Source organism: Myotis davidii, unplaced genomic scaffold (assembly GCF_000327345.1).
Source record: "Myotis davidii unplaced genomic scaffold, ASM32734v1 scaffold1204, whole genome shotgun sequence".
In the NCBI taxonomy this organism is placed as follows: Eukaryota; Metazoa; Chordata; class Mammalia; order Chiroptera; family Vespertilionidae; genus Myotis; species Myotis davidii.
The window spans coordinates 514,518-530,567 of NW_006294755.1; the positions used below are offsets into that span (position 1 = coordinate 514,518).

The following is a 16,050-nucleotide window of genomic DNA, read 5'->3' on the forward strand; positions in this document are numbered from 1 at the left end:
TTTTTTTTGTCAAGTTTTTTTTAACTTGACAACCTAAGGGAAAAGAAGTTGGTGGCCCTGACTGAATAGTCAGATATTGCATATTTTAAAAATTCTTGCGGCACACCAGTGTACTATGGCATAACGGTTGAAAATCACTGGCTTAGAGATTCATACAGGTTTGCTGATGTATTTATGTATCAGTTATGGTGTCTTGGACCCCAAGACAAAAAAATCTAGCCGAAACCGGTTTAGCTCAGTGGATAGAGCGTTGGCCTATGGACTGAAAGGTCCTGGGTTCAATTCCAGTCAAAGGCACATGCCCAAGTTGTGGGCTTGATCCCCAGTAGGAGGCATGCAGGAAGCAGCTGGTCAATGATTCTCTCTCATCATTGATGTTTCTATCTCTCCCTCTCTCTTTTCCTTCCTCTCTAAAATCAATAAAAATATACTTAAAAAAGAATGTTACTAATAAAGGAGTATACAAAGAGATGCTAGGAAAATTAAAACAGAAATAAAACAGAACATGTAATATTAATACCAGATTCAGTGGAATTTAAGGTTCAAAGCTCTAAATCAGGTAAGTGGGACACTACGTATTGATGTTTAAAAGAAAATTTTATTTCAGTCATAATTATGTATCCACTAAACAACATAGCAGATCAATAAATACAAAAAGCAAAAACAAGTTGAAATGCAAGAAACAAGAACAAATCAAAATACAATTGCACTGGTATATTCAATTTAGTTCTCTCAGAACTAGTAGATAAAAAATAAATACAGATAGAGTGAAAATGAATATCACAATCAATAAGCATACACAAACAGAGGGAAATCTAGTGGATAAAAATAAATAAGAATATGGAGAAACTGATGAATAAATAAAATTAATAAACACACACAGAGAGAAAAAGACAGACAGACAGACACACACACGCACAGAGGTAGAAAGAAACAGAAATAGAGAAAGACTGAAAGAGACAGAGAACGATGCACTGGGAGAATCTCACATTCCTTGAACAGAAAATATACATTTTAATAAACTCAATCATATGCTCAAGCAAAGAAACTTCTAATAAAAAATTAAAAAAATAGAAAATCTTAGCCACTAGTTTAAAATCCTTAATAACTTTATATAAAGAACCACAGCTCAGCAACAAGAAAAAAAAATACAAATAACCCAATTAAAAATGGGTAAATGGGTGAATAATTTGATAGACAATTCTTTCTTTAAACATGGAAGGTTATTTGTTTGTTTTTTAATTGATTTTAAGAGAGAGAGAAAGGGAGAGGGAGAGAGAGAAACATCAATGTGAGAGCAAAACATTGATTTGATTGGCTGCCTCCTGCATGCCCCCCACTGGGGATTGAACCAGCAACCATTTGGCGTATGGGAAGACACTCAACCAACTGAGTTACATTGGCCAGGTCTGATAGACATTTCTTCAAAGAAGATAGGAAGCACATGAAAAGATGCTGAACATCATTAGTCACTAGGGAAATGCAAATCAAAACTACAATGTAATATCACTTCATACCCACGATATAGACTACAATAAAAAAGACAGACCATAAGTGTTGGGAAGGATGTGGGGAACTTGGAACTCGGAACTCTCAGACATTGCTGGTGGAAATGTAAAATGGCACAACCACTTTGGAAAACAGTTCACAAGTTCTCAAAAAGTCAAGCATAGTTACCCTATGACTCATTGATTCCACTCCTAAGTATATACCCGCCCCCCAAAGGATTGAAAACAGATGTTCAAACAAATACTTGTACATGATGTTCACAGCAGCATTATTCATAAGAGTCCCAAACTGGAAACAACACAAATGTCTATCAATTGATGAATAGATAAATAAAATGTGATCTATTTATATAATGGCTATTATTCAGCCATAAAAAGGAATGAATTACTGATCCATACTGCAACAAGAATGAATTTGGAAAACATTATGCTGAGTGGAAGAAGCCAGACACAAATGACCACATAGGTATATATATATATTATGTGGTTCCATTTAAATAAAATGTCCAGAATAGGCAAATCCATGGAGACAAAAGCAGATTAGTGTTTTTCCAAGGGCGGGGGGGAGGGGTAAATGAAGAGTCCTGCTAATGAGTTTGGTGGGGTTTTTTTTTAGGTGGTGAAATGTTCTAGAATTAGTAGTAATGGTACACGATTTTGGAATATATTAAAACCAAATAAATTATATATTTTAAAAGTATGGATTTTATGGCATATGAATTAAATCCCAATTAAAAGATGATCATGGCTTTATAAGACTGGTCCCCAATTATGTCTCCAACTCAATGTCCCTATCGCTTACCAGGCTATGGATACAGTGACTTCATTTTCTTTTTATGGAATCATTTAGACATATTTCAATCCAAAGATCTTTGTACTTGTGATTGTCTTTGTTAAGTTTTCTTTAATATCATTTCCATTCCCTACAATGCACATAGTGAGATAATACTTTGATGTTAATTTATTATAATCACAGGTTTTTTTAAAAATATATTTTATTGATTTTTTACAGAGAGGAAAGGAGAGAGAGAGTGAGTCAGAAACATCGATGAGAGAGAAACATCGATCAGCTGCCTCCTGCACATCTCCCATGGGAGATATGCCTGCAACCCAGGTACATGCCCCTGACCGGAATCGAAACGGGGACCCTTCAGTCCGCAGGCCGATGCTCTATCCACTGAGCCAAACCGGTTTCGGCTATAATCACAGTTTTTAAAGCAGAAGTTTCAGCATTGTCACCAACTGGAGTAGATGCCATATTGCCAAGTGAGGAAATGGCCCAGATGCAACATATACAAAGGAGAAGGTGTCTAGAATCTGGCCATATGATTTTTAAGGATCATATGGCCAGATTCTATTAAGGGTTTGAAGGATCAGGAGTTGATGAGTAAAAGAGAGAGGATTTATTTGGAGAGAGCTGATGCTGTGCTGTGAGCCCCTCCACTCCTACTCAAGAAGAGAAATATGTGTGGGTTCTTTCCTCTTCATCTCACTGAGAGAGAGAGAGAGAGAGAGAGAGATTTTAAGGAGTTCACTCAGCTAATCACATACATTGTCTGTATTTTGTGGGGACCCAGCTGATTTCTTCCTAAAAAATCGAAAGGGTGAGCCATTGCCTTGCATTGGGCAAAGAAGAGATATCTACTTCACCTGCACATCTCAAGTTTCTTGGGCAAAGGTGGGTGACTATTTCCCAAGAACTAGAGCTGGGTCAGATGTGAGTGATTTCTGGTGTGGGGTTGCTTAGGTTCTGTTCAAGAGGGTCACCTGGAGAGGAAAATGCCAAAGGTTTCCAGCAACATCTCCTTGAAGTTCATTGAGGAAGCACAAGATTCCTCCAGGATGAGGAAGGTGTAGAAAGGAACTTATTGTTATCAAGGGAATTTCAGGGCAGTGACTGGGTAAGAGGGGCATTATCTTCATACAACCCACAAAGGCTATCATAGAGAAAGGCTCTAACTGGGGAACATAGAGGCTAAATGGCAACAATAGCATCAGCCAAGTAGAGACTTTCCTACTTCCTTTTCCTCTTTCTTCTGGGTTCCAACTGTAGCAAGATGGGGCAGAGAAGAGTAGAAGTGTTAAGCGGGAAAGAGGACTGACCGCAGGCTTCCAACCAGGAGGGTGCTTGAACTAGGGGAGGGAAACAAACCACTATTAACTCAAGTCTGGAGTGTTCATTCTCCCGTAGGCTTGGACCTTTTAATTATTGAGCTGAGATTGCATTTTGCATCTTAGGGGACCATAGGAACTTATATTAGAAAAATTTCTGCCCAAGCTTTTATTCTCTCTTTGCTATGACTTCATGCATGTTCTATTTTTTGAACTTAAAGAGCACCATTTATATGATGTTTCATAATCCACGAAGTACTGTCAATTTCATTACCTTATTCAATTGCCTACCACCCTCATAAAGTCAGCATGACCACTCCCATGTTATAGAGGAGAATACTGAGACCTAGCTAGGTTCTGGAAGAGCTCCCCCTTTGCAAACTTCATGAAAGTGTTTCTTGGTGAAGGTTGACTGGTAGTTTTCAGCATTGTACATTACTGTTACCTCCCCACAGCTCTTATGCTGCCTACCTTCCAGTTCCAACTCTGGGTAATTTGAAAACTACCCCTTTACCTTGACATATCTCCAAGGGGTATGTGAAGAATTTCTTCCCAGATTGGGAGGTGTATCCAGAGTTGCAGGTACAGTTTGTGCCATCGACACAAACAGCATTTTGGGGGCACGGAGGACAGGCACCTGCAGGGAGAAGAGAGGCAGGTCAGATCCACCTGGGTTAAAAACTCTTGAGTTATTATTTGGCTTTGCTTCTGAACAGGGCCCCTCAAGACTAAGGGGGACTTGTACGTTTTCCCTTTTGTGAGGTCTCAGTGCAGTAAAAAAAAAAAATAGAGATACTATTTATATACCTTACAAAGTGATCAATCTGATAAGTCTAGTACCCACCTGACACCATACATAGTTCCTAAAACATTGTTGACTATATTCTTTATGCTGTACTTTACATCATGAGACTATTTTTTTTATTTAAAAAGTTATTATTATTTTAAAATTTATTTTGTATTGTTGATAGTATTACAGATGTCCCTCATTTCCAACCCCCACCCTTTGCTGGCTTCCACCCAGCCCCCACCCCATGCCAGGCCTTCACTGAACTATTGTCTGTGTCCATGGGCTATGCATATCCTAATATATAGAAAGCCAGGGGCCACCACGACTAAAACAACTGGACGGGTGACCAAACAGCAGGCTGGGTGGGGCAACAAGGCTGGTAGGGGGGTTAGTGAGGGATGACCAAACAACTGAACAGCAGGCTGTGTGGGGTGAACAGGCCTGCTTGGGGGGCAGTTGGGGGCGACCAGGCTGGTGGGGGGGCAGTTAGGGGTCCCATGATTGATTGCCCCAAAGAGGGAGGCCCAGGCTACCTGACCAGAGGTGCTGCGGCAGGTAGGCAGAGCCCCTCTTGTGCAGTGATTGATTGTGGAGCCCCGGTTGGGTAGGTGGGGCCCCCCTCTGCTGGGCAATTGATTGCAGGGTTCCACGATCGATTGCCCAGCAGAGGCAGGTCCCAGCTACCTGGCCAGCAGCCACAGAGGGAGGCCCAGGCCACTGGCCAGTGACACTGTGGCAGGTATTCAGGGCTGGCCAGCAATTGCCCTGCAGAGGCGATCATCGCAGCAACCCTGGTCAGATAGCCTGGGCCTCCCTCTTTGGGGTAATCAATCATGGGGCTCTGCAATCGGTCACTGCACAGAGGATGGCCTGGGCCTCCTTCTGTGGGGCTATCGTGGGGCGATGGTGGGGCCCTCCCCAACCAATCGCATTGCACCCATCTTGGCTGGTCTGGCACCAGTGCATGTCATAGCATGGCCAACCAGGCAGTTGTTCTGCTGTTTGGTTGATTTGCATATTACACTTTTATTATTATAGATATCCTAAGAATCCTGAAACACCAACCATGTTCATAGCAGTGTTATTTACAATAGCCAGGCCAGCTAAGTGATCACACCCCATGTCTGTTGCCTATTGCCTGCAGAGGGAGGCAGCTGGTGGTGTGGTGGGGAAGAGGGGGGGGGCACTGCCACACAGATGGCAAGCAGTAGCAGTGGTGGAGGTGGGGTCAGCTGCTGGCAGCTGGGGGAAGGAAAGCCCCGATAGGCCCTGATCACTGGTCAGGTCTAGGGACCCTATCCAAGGGGTCCTGGATTGAGAGAGGATGCAGGCCGGGCTGAGGGACCCCCGCCCATGCATAAATTTTGTGCACTGTGCCTCTAGTGTTCTTAGAAGTGGGATTACTGGGTCAAATGGCGGTTCCATTTTTAAATTTTTGAGGAAACTCCGCACTGTTTTCCATAGTGGCTGCATCAGTCAGCATTTCTACCAGCAGTGTACTAGGGTTCCTTTTTCTCCACATTCTCACCAACACTTGTCATTTGTTGATTTGTTGATGGTAGTCATTCTGATAGGTGTGAGGTGATACCTCATTGTTGTTTTAATTTGCATTTCTTTGATAATCATTGACTTTGAGAAAACCTTAAAGATTTCACCAAAAAACTACTAGATTTAATAAATTAACTTGGCACTGTAGCAGGATACAAAATAAAAACCCAGACACCAATGGAATTTTTATACATTAATAATGAATTCTCAGAAAAAGAAACTAAAAAAAAAAAAAAAAATCTAGGCAAAGAACTAAGTCAGAATTTCTTATTGAATTGTTCATTGCATCACTGTATATCCTCTACTCCAATAATTTCTATAAGTTAATAACAATGTACCTACCTATATAGTTTAAGTTTAAAAAATTTGGCTCAAAAGAAATTTCAATTGTTGTACCGTTGATATTTGGCTCTGTTGACTAATGAGTTCACTGACCACTGCCCTAGGAGATGTATCTGCAAACATATTACTACAAGAGATGTCTGAGATTTTGTTGTCTATGGTTTCTTCTAGGAACATTTGCCTTTTTAATTATAATGTGTCTTGGGTCTCTTTTTTTGTAGTTGTTAATCCTCAAACAAGAATATTTTTTCCACTACTTTTTAGAAAGAGTGGAAGGGAGGGGGAGAGATGGAGAGAGAAACATTAATGTGAGAGACACATTGATTGGTTTCCTCCTGCACGCACCCAGGAGGTATATTTGGGCCCAGGTTCGAACCTGTAACCAAAGTATGTTGCTCTTAATGGGAATCGAACCTGGGATTTTTCAGTCCTAGGGCTGACTTTCTAATCACTTAACTAAACTGGTCAGGGCTCTTTGAGTTCATCTTGACTGGGACTCTCTGTACTTCCTGAACTTTTTCTTCACCAGGTTAAGGAAGTTTTCTGTCATTATTTCTTCAAATGGGTTCTCTATCCCTTGCTCACTTTCTTCTCCCTTTGGGACCCCTATAATTCACATGTTGTTCTGATTCATGTTGTCTCAAAGTCCCCTTAAACTATCCTCATGCTTTTTAAGTGTTTTTCCTTTTAGTTGCTCTAATTGAGTGTTTTTTCCTACGTTGTCTCACAAATCACTGATTCAATTCTCTGCTTCATCCAGCTTACTTCTAATTATTTCCAGTGTATTCTTGATGTCAGTATAGTATTCTTCATTTCAGACTAGTTTTTATTCATGGTTTCCATGCCCTTTTCATGTTGATGTAGTTTCCTCTAAGTTCCTTGTAGTTCCATTAAGTTCTTTGTAGTTCCTTGAGCATCCTTATAAGCATTACTCTGAACTCTATGTCTGAAAATTTGCTTACCTCCGTTTCATTTACCTCTTTTTCTGAAGATTCATCCCCTTTTTCTTTGTCTCCCCATTTTAGTTGTCTCTTTGTGTTTGTTTCTATGTATTAGATAGAACTGTTTGATTTTCAGTTTTCATGGGGTGGCCTTTTGTAATAAATGTCCTGTGGGACCCAGTGGTGTAGTCACCTTGAACTCCTGGGCTGGATGCTCTAGGAGTGTCCCTTTTGTGGGTTATTTGGGCTCTCCTGTTGTAATCGGGTCTTGATTGCTGTTGTTCTGTTCATGGGTGAGATTTTCTCTCAAGCTGGCTGACTGTGAGGCTCAACCCTGAACATGTCATGAGCTGTTGTACAGTGTGACTGCCAGATGAAGAGACATAGGACAACATCCTGAACAGAGGAATGTTTGTCTTCATGGAGTTTGGGGTCTGTTCCTGTATACAGCGTAGAAGATCTATAAGTCTGTGGGCAAATCCAAGAGAAATGTCCTTGAGTCAGTCACATCATTAGGTGCTGACGGCCATCGGTGCTGACCTTTGCCTTTGGAGCCATGGCTGAGGTTGAGGCCTCCATGTTTCCATGTTTTCAGTATGAGCAGAGGCAGCGGAATATCAAGTAGATACCTTGGCTCCAGAGTCGCACTCCCTGTGACTTTTTATAACTGGCAATTTGTACTTCTTAACCCTTTTTCTTTTTCACCTATTCCCCCCCACTCCCCAGCCCTCTTCTATATGGCAACCATCAGTTTTTTCTCTATACCTAAGAATTTGTTTCTCTTTTGTTTGTTCCCTTTGTTTTATAGATTCCACATACAAGTGAGATCATACGACATTTGACTTTCTCCATCTGAATTATTTCACTTAGCATATACCCTCTAGATCTATCCAGGTTACGGCAAATGGCAAGATTTCATAAATGTCTAATGATTAAGTTGTACACCTGTAACTAATATATTGTATGTCAACTATACCTAAAAAATAAATTAAAAAAAATCTAAAAAATATAAGAAACACCGAACCCAAGTTGTAGAGACTGTGCATAATGTAGAACTGGGGTTGGCATTAAACAAATTAATGTTAACAGAAAAATTTCAATTAATCATAACTGTGTCATTCTCAAGATCATTGCAGAATTTATAAAAGGAGAAGGAGTTAGTCAAGACTTGGGGCCCTGGGTTCAATTCTGGCTTCACTACTTAATAGCTGTGTGTTTTTGCACAAGTATCTTAAACTCTCTGTGCCTCAATTTCCTCATTTGTAAAATGGGTTATTGTGAGGAGTGAATTAATACATCGTGCTGGGAATATGATGGGGTCCCACTATGTAGAGCTTGGCTACTCAGAATGCATCCCCTGGATAAAAATGCAGAATCTCAGACCTCACCCTAGACCTTCTGAACCATAATCCAGTGAGATCTCCAAGGATTTAAAGCTAACCTGAAATGATCTTGTTCATTTTGTGTTGATGTGCTTATAATCAGAATGAAATGGTGACCATCATGCTGTTTCTCCCCACTTGAGTGTTTACTTCAAAAGACTTCTTTTTATTCATTGTTCTGTCTCCACATTGTATACACTGTGGGTACTAAAAGCAAACAAATAGACTAATAAAAGTAACATAAAAAGATAAGTTAAAATATATCCAAATTTGATAAAATGATCAATTAAAAAAGAAACAACACAGGAGCAAGCCTCTTTTTCTAGATTGTCAGAGGATGTGGGTGTCCCCAGTTCTTTAGTCTACCCCCTCTCTGGTCTCTGATGATGGAAGCGGCAGGCTTTTTGCACTCACAGTTGGCCTTCTGAATCATGACTCCTGACAAACTCAGCAGAATGCAGAGTCCTGGAACAGGGAAAAGGGAGAGACATGAAACTATTGAGAAAAGATCTCAGGAAATTCTCCAAGGACTGTGTATCTGTTATCTATTACTATAAAAAAAACCATCACAAAATGTAGCAGCTTAAAATAATCACCTTCATTTTATTATGATACCCGTGGGCCAGAGATTCGGGAAAAGCCTAACTGGGTGATTCTGACGCAGGGTTTCTTAAAAAATTGCTGCAGTTACATAGTGGCTGGGGCTGGAGTGGCTGGGGCTGGAGTGGCCGGGGCTGGAGTGGCTGGAAACTATTTGGGCATTACTGTCCCTTCATGTGGTCTCAGGGCCTAGGGTAGTTTGGGCTTCCTCCCAACATGTCAACCTTGGTCAGGCTGCACAGGAATCAAAGTTTATCTCATGTCCACCAAGCTAGTCCACCCTCATCTACATCCATCACCCGCAAACCCTTCCATTACTGGGAACCACTTTTTATTTTTATTTATTTATTTTTATATATATTCCACTGATTTTTTACAGAGAGGAAGCAAGAGAGACAGAGAGCCAGAAACATCGATGAGAGAGAAGCATCGACCAGCTGCCTCCTGCATGCCCCCCACTGGGGATGTGCCCGCAACCAAGGCACATGCCTTTACCGGAATCGAACCCGGGACCCCTCAGTCTCCAGGCCAACGTTTTACAATGGATTTCTATACCTTATTCATCTTGTATAACAAAAACTTTAGAATCATGGAAAAACAACTCCTCATTTAACCCATCCCTCTAGCGTCTGGAAACAACCATTCTATTTTCTGCTTCTATGAGGTTGACTACACTAGATACTTCCTATAAGTAGAATCATGCAGTATTTTTTCTTCAGTGTCTGGCTTATTTCACTTAGCATAATGTCCGCAAGGTTCATTCATATTGTCACAAATGGCAGGACTTCCTTCTTTTTAAAGGCTGAATGTTATTTAAGTGTATGAATATACTAAGTTTTCTTTATCTACTCATCAGCAGGACCCACTTTCTTAGGGGGTAATCAAAATTGCAAGTAAGGTTACTAGTCACGAGAGCTAAATTTCAGCCAGTTCATACTAAAAGAACTATGCTGGCGGTTCATATTGAAACATTCCCACCCCATTTGTCAATAATCATGGCCAGAGCCAACTAGTAAAACATATGACTGCAAAGTGTTTCCTAAAACTCAGGCAATCTGGGCCCTATCACATATCCTCAAGGCTAGTCTTTAGGGTTTTCTTTCTGCCCCACCAGCACCACCACTCTCTATAATATGTGCATGCATCTTAAATCAGAGTTTCTGGAAAGTCATCAGCATGCTGGAATGCCAGAGCTCTAAAAGACTTTCGAAATCATCCACGGACTCTTTAGTCCTCAGTTTCAGTTTGCTCAGACACCAGCATGGCCAACTTGGGTATTGCCATTTCCTGTTATTGGGACAATAACATAAATGAGGAAGCACATAAAGTCTGGCAGAAATCCTCCATAAATGCTAGCTGCCTTAAGAAAAAGAGAAAACAAAAAGGGGAAAAATGCTGGCTGCCTCTATTATCATTTTATTTGCATGAGAATCCTTTTCTAATTCTTGACCTGATGCTCATTTGATTCCACTACTTGTTACATCCTGTGATGAGGGCAGAGAGTTCATGGATAACCAAAAGTCACAAATAATCCATCTCTGAAGTGTCTAGGACTCTGCCTCCAGTTGCCCCCAAAGCAGGAAATATCTTGCTTGGGCTTCTCGCATTTAAATAGCATACTCTCTCACTTAAACTTAATTCCACAGACATCTCTTCTATGTGAGACTAGAGGCCCAATGCATGAAATTCATGCAAGAGTAGGCCTTCCTTCCCCCTTCTGCTGGCACCAGCTTCCCTCCGGCACTCAGCTTTGTACAGAAGGTCGTCTGGCCTAATTAGCATATTATGCTGGCACTCAGCTTTGTACAGAAGGTCGTCTGGAAGAATGTCTGGCCTAATTAGCATATTATGCTTTTATTATTATAGATGTCATGGGAGGGAACATGGCATTTGTTTTCAAGTAGTCTATATTATTTTGATAGAATTTATGATGTGTCTCTCCCTCTGAAAATAAATAACTGTGAGGTTTTAAGCAACTCTATAACCTTTCCATAATGCTACTTCACATCTGTAATGTGAAGATGCTGTGTCATAATGAGTGGAAAACATTTTAGCTTGATGCCAGGCTAAAGCAGGTGCTTGATAAATGTAAACTATGATTTTGTGGCTGTTGACAGTTCTTTGACCTGGAGCCCGAAGGATGGACTGGATTTCAGAGTTGGGGAACTATCTACAAAGAAGTTGTGGTTGAAGCCACAGGATTATGGATTCCTTCAGGGAGAGGGAAAAGACAAAGAGATGAAGACCCCAAGCAGAATCCTATGGAAAGAATATTATAGCAAAGATCTGGAGCCAGGTGGCTTGGGTAGAACCCTGGCTCTGCCATTTATAAAGTGTGTGACTTTTGACAAGCAACAAAACCTCTTTGTACCCCTGTTTTCTCATCTGTATAATGGGGATAATAATAGTATCTGCCTCATGGGCCTATTGAGAGGATTAACTGGGTTAATACATATACGGTGCAGGGTGAGTGTTCAAAAATTTTTGGTTGTTATTAATAACAGCCTTGGTACAGGAAAAGGAAAAGGGTTGAGGGAGAAAGAATAGCAAGAGAGGCAAAGAATGAGTTAGGGCAGTGCTAGATCAAAGAAGTTGTCAGGAAGGAGAAGATATCAATTAAAAACCAAAACCTGTATAGAAGAAGGTGAACAACTCACTGGATTAGACCATAAGAAAAATTTTAGGGATATTTGGGAGCATAGTTTAAATAGGGTGGTGAAGTAAGAAACCATAATTTTCATATGTAATACCCTTTGTAATACTTTAAGCAATAAAACAATAAAAAAACCCATAATTTAAGAGAAAAGGAGAGTGCTCAAAGCAAAACAGAGAAAAGAGAAGAAGGAAAAGACAGTTAATTGTTTACCTGGGGAGCTCCTGAAAGGGGGTAGGTTAAGATACAGTCATGGTCAAGCTTACACATACCTTGAAGAAGTGATGGCCCTCTCATTCCTGCATGCAGGTAATCCTTGCCAGCCAACTCTGAAAGCTCCGTACTGTGCTTTAAGCTAACCACTTTCCCTGTGTCAAGGTGAACTCATGAGAAATGACTAAGGAAATTGTTGTCAGAAAAGTGAACTTCTCATTTTCCACCATCAGACCATGGTTCTGTTTTTTATGTTTATTTTCTATGCACTGACTTGGGAAATTATTCTCAGAAAAGTGAACTTCTCTTCTTTCACCATCAGACCCACAGTTCTGCTTTTTATTTTTAAAATTTCCACCAAAGGATATGTTTTTATTGATTCTAGAGAGAGACAAAGGGAGAGGGAGAAAGGGAGAGAGAAACATTGATGTGAAAAACATCGATAGGTTGCTTCCCATATGCACCCCGACCAGGGATCAAACACACAACCTAGGTATGTGCTCTGTCTGGGAATCTAACCCGTAGCCTTTTGGTGTATGGGACAATGCTCCAACCAACTGAGCCACCCAGCCAGGGCACATGGATCTGCTTTTTATTTTTTTATTTTCTATGTCTTTCTACACTTGTTTTCTTTTCTTAAAATTGAATTTATTGAGTGACATTGGTTCACAAAACCATAAGGTTTCAAGTGTATAATTCAATAAAACATCATCTGCACAGTGTCTCTTGCACCCATTGCCCCAAGCAAAGCTGCTCTCTATACCCATTTTCTCCCTTTGCCCACCTCCAACTACCTCTCACCCTCCTTTTCTGCTGGCTATCACCATATTGTTGTTTGTGTCTTTGTGTTATGTATATATGTTTTTTTGCTTAATCCCTTCACATTCTTTCATCCAGTACCCCCCCACCCCACTCTGCCCTCTAACAGTTGTCAGTCTGTTCCATGCTTCTGTTTCTATTTTTTTCTTTAATTTATTTATTAGATTCCACATATTAGTGAGATTATGGTATTTGTCTTTTTCTGGCTGACTTACTTCATCTCACTTAATGTTCTCCAGACCCATCCATGCTGTGGCAAAAAGTAAGATTTCCATCTTTTTTTATGGCCAAGTAGTATTCCATTGTGTAAATGTACCACTGCTTTTTTATCCACTCATCTACTGATGGGTACTTGGGGTGTTTCTAGATCTTGGCTATTGTAAATAATGCTGCAATGAATATAAGAGTGCATATATTCTTTTGAATTAGTGTTTTGAGTTTCTTAGGATATATTCCCAGAAGTGGGATTGCTGGGTCAAATGGACTTTGGTTCTTGTGTTCTTGAGGGAAATATTTCAATCAAGAGACAAAGTGTAGAAAAGCAAGGAGGAATTTATTGACTGCAGCAAAAACATTCTAGGACCGTGAAATAAGGAAGGTCATACAAGAGCAACAGGAGAACTGAGGCTGGGCTACCTTGGCTCATTGGGAAATCAAAGAAAAGGGGCCTTGAAGACAAGTTCAGGAGGTTAGCACGGGATGAGATGCCGCTGCCCATTGCTTCCTCGGTTGCAAGTCTCATGAGGTCCCTTAGAGGTTAGGGGACATGTACCTGTGGGGGAAGGAGAGGAGCAGGGGGAAGGGAATGGCATGGGCACTGGGACTTTCATTTTCAGGGGTTTCAAAGGTTGGGTGTTTAAGGGAGTTCTTAGGGGTGGATCAATAGAATATTCATCAGTTTTATGCTGATATACCAAAAAATGAGCTTTATTTTCTTAATTTGTCTGTACTTGGGTGTGGTTGGCAAATGGCACTTAGTTGGATTTCTATTATTTGTCTCCCTGAATAGGGTGATTTGATCTATCAATCCTCTGGTTGGGGAGAAGTGCAAACCATTTACTCTTAAGTGTCCTTGGTTTAGGGAAGATAGAATTTACTAGGTGGCTGAAAACTGCTGTTTAACTGTTTGTCTTAGTGTCCCTATTCCACTTCTCCTGGAATTTTCCTAGCTGCCTACTGTATCATTATCTAAACTACATAACAAATGCATATTTATTTATTCATTTTTTCTGAAATTTAACAAGAGTTTACTTGAGCCAAACTAAGAAAATATGCCAGGGAGCAAGATCTCAAATGCTCTGGAGAATAACAATTTTTTAAATACATATTTTTTTAAAAATAATTTTTTTCAATTAGTTGACATACATTATATTAGTTTCAGATGTACAACATAGTGATTAGACATTTATATAATTTATGAAGTGATCACCCCCCAAAATGTACCCATATGACAACATATATAGTTATTACAATATTATTGACAATATTGCCATACTTCACATCCCCATGACTATTTTGTAATTACCAATTTGCACTTCTTATAATTCTTCCTCCTTAACAAATACATAATTTTAAGAAAGAAGACTCAGATTTCCTATCTATTGTTTTGAACAGATTTTCATATCTTATTTTAGAGAGAAAGGCAAGTTGTAGAAGAAATAAGATACAGTTATGGGCCTCTTAATGATGGGGATGCATTCTGAGAAATACGTCAAAAGTGACATCATAGAGTGCACTTTAACAACCTACATGGTATAGCCTACTACACACCTAGGCTATATGATGTAACCTATTGCTCTGTAGAGGAGAAAAACATAATTTCTTCTCTACCCTGCTGGGTTCTTGACAAGACATCTCTGTATTTGAAGATTAACAGGAGAAAAAGAAACAAAAGCTTAATAACATGTATACCTCCTGTATACATGGGAGAGACTGTAAAACGGAAAAACTCACCAAAATGGCTGAAGCCACCACCTTAAATACCACCCTTAGCTAAAGACAAAACAAGATATTGGGGGTGGAAGGAATCAGTTATGGGAGGTTACCAGGAAAAGCGTAACAGAGAAAAGTAAGGTTGTTATGTAAATTTTATATCTTTGTCTTCTGCATTGATAAGAGTTTCTTGAGACAAGGAGGGAGACACCCTTACAAACAGAAGTTTCCTTTACTAGTGTAAATGTCTCTTACAATGAGTAACTTCTACTTGGTTTTCAAAGACATTATTTTTGTATTACAAATTCTGTTCCCCTAAGCTGCAAACCTGCACAGCATATTACTGTACTGAATATTGTAGGCAATCTATAATAATAAAAGGGTAATATGTTAATTAGACCGGTTGTCCTTCCAGGCATCATTCTGGATGTCCTTCTGGACGAAAATGGGGCCTGGGTCTCCTGCCGGTGGTTGGAGGTAAGCAGCCTGGGTCCTGGGTGCCGGAGGGAAGGCGGTGCTGGCGGAGGGAGGGTGGGAGGAGAAGGCCTACTCTTGCACAAATTTTCGTGCATCAGCCCTCTAGTTGTAACATAAAATAGTATTTGAGGATTGCATTGCGATAAAACATGAAGCCAGCTTGTAAGTCACAAGGGATAGGAATTTTTCAGCTCCATTAAAATCTTGAAGGAACCACCATGGTATATGAAGTTATTAGTTGACTGAAATCTCTTTATGCAGCTCATGACTATATTTGATGCTATTTTTAAGAAAAATTATTAAGACTGAAAAGTAAATTTTACCTAGGATATATTTTTTTGTAGGGGGTTGGATTAAGCCAAAGGAGTAAGGTAGAGGCCAGAGAAGGGGAAAAGTTAAACAATGAGCATTCACCGCGCCAGTGAGGCCCCGCCCCCCAAGCCCAGGTCCCGCCCCAACCCCCGCCCATTGGACGTACACCCGTCCCCAGCCCTGTCCATTCCCCCAACTCCACTCGCCGGTCCTTCTGACCCAACCCCATAGCCTAACCTCACCCCCTCAGGCAATTAAACTAGAATTTCTCCTCTCCTCCGAGGTTGGACATATAAGTCAACCTCCCAGCACTGTCCGAACCTTCTCTGGACCCGAGAACCAAAGCCCCGGCTACTTCCGTTCCCGGGGTCCCAAGACCGGAAGCGGAAGTGCGCTGGGGCAACGGCGGCGGCGGCGGCGG

The 16,050-nt window shown here is 40.6% G+C and overlaps 2 protein-coding genes across 4 annotated transcripts in view; one reads left to right on the top strand and one right to left on the bottom strand.

Annotated features, from left to right (window-relative positions):
- The window catches only part of ADGRE3 (adhesion G protein-coupled receptor E3), a 50,156-nt gene extending 37,902 nt beyond the window's left edge, over positions 1-12,254 (bottom strand). The window contains exons 1-3 of one of the 3 annotated variants that reach the window (XM_015567494.1): positions 12,149-12,254; positions 9,038-9,088; positions 4,135-4,257 (exon numbers count right to left, since the gene is read on the bottom strand). In XM_015567494.1, coding sequence (XP_015422980.1) covers positions 4,135-4,257; positions 9,038-9,088; positions 12,149-12,173 — 199 coding nt within the window. In that variant the 5' untranslated portion in view covers positions 12,174-12,254. Of the gene's footprint in view, positions 1-4,134; positions 4,258-8,682; positions 8,844-9,037; positions 9,089-12,148 lie in introns of those variants that run through there. The other 2 variants (XM_015567495.1, XM_015567496.1) reach the window with 2 other exon arrangements.
- Positions 12,255-15,285: 3,031 nt separating this feature from the next.
- The window catches only part of LOC107184007 (zinc finger protein 333-like), a 15,246-nt gene continuing 14,481 nt past the window's right edge, over positions 15,286-16,050 (top strand). The window contains exon 1 of the mRNA XM_015567486.1: positions 15,286-15,317. Coding sequence (XP_015422972.1) covers positions 15,286-15,317 — 32 coding nt within the window. The remainder of the gene's footprint in view (positions 15,318-16,050) is intronic.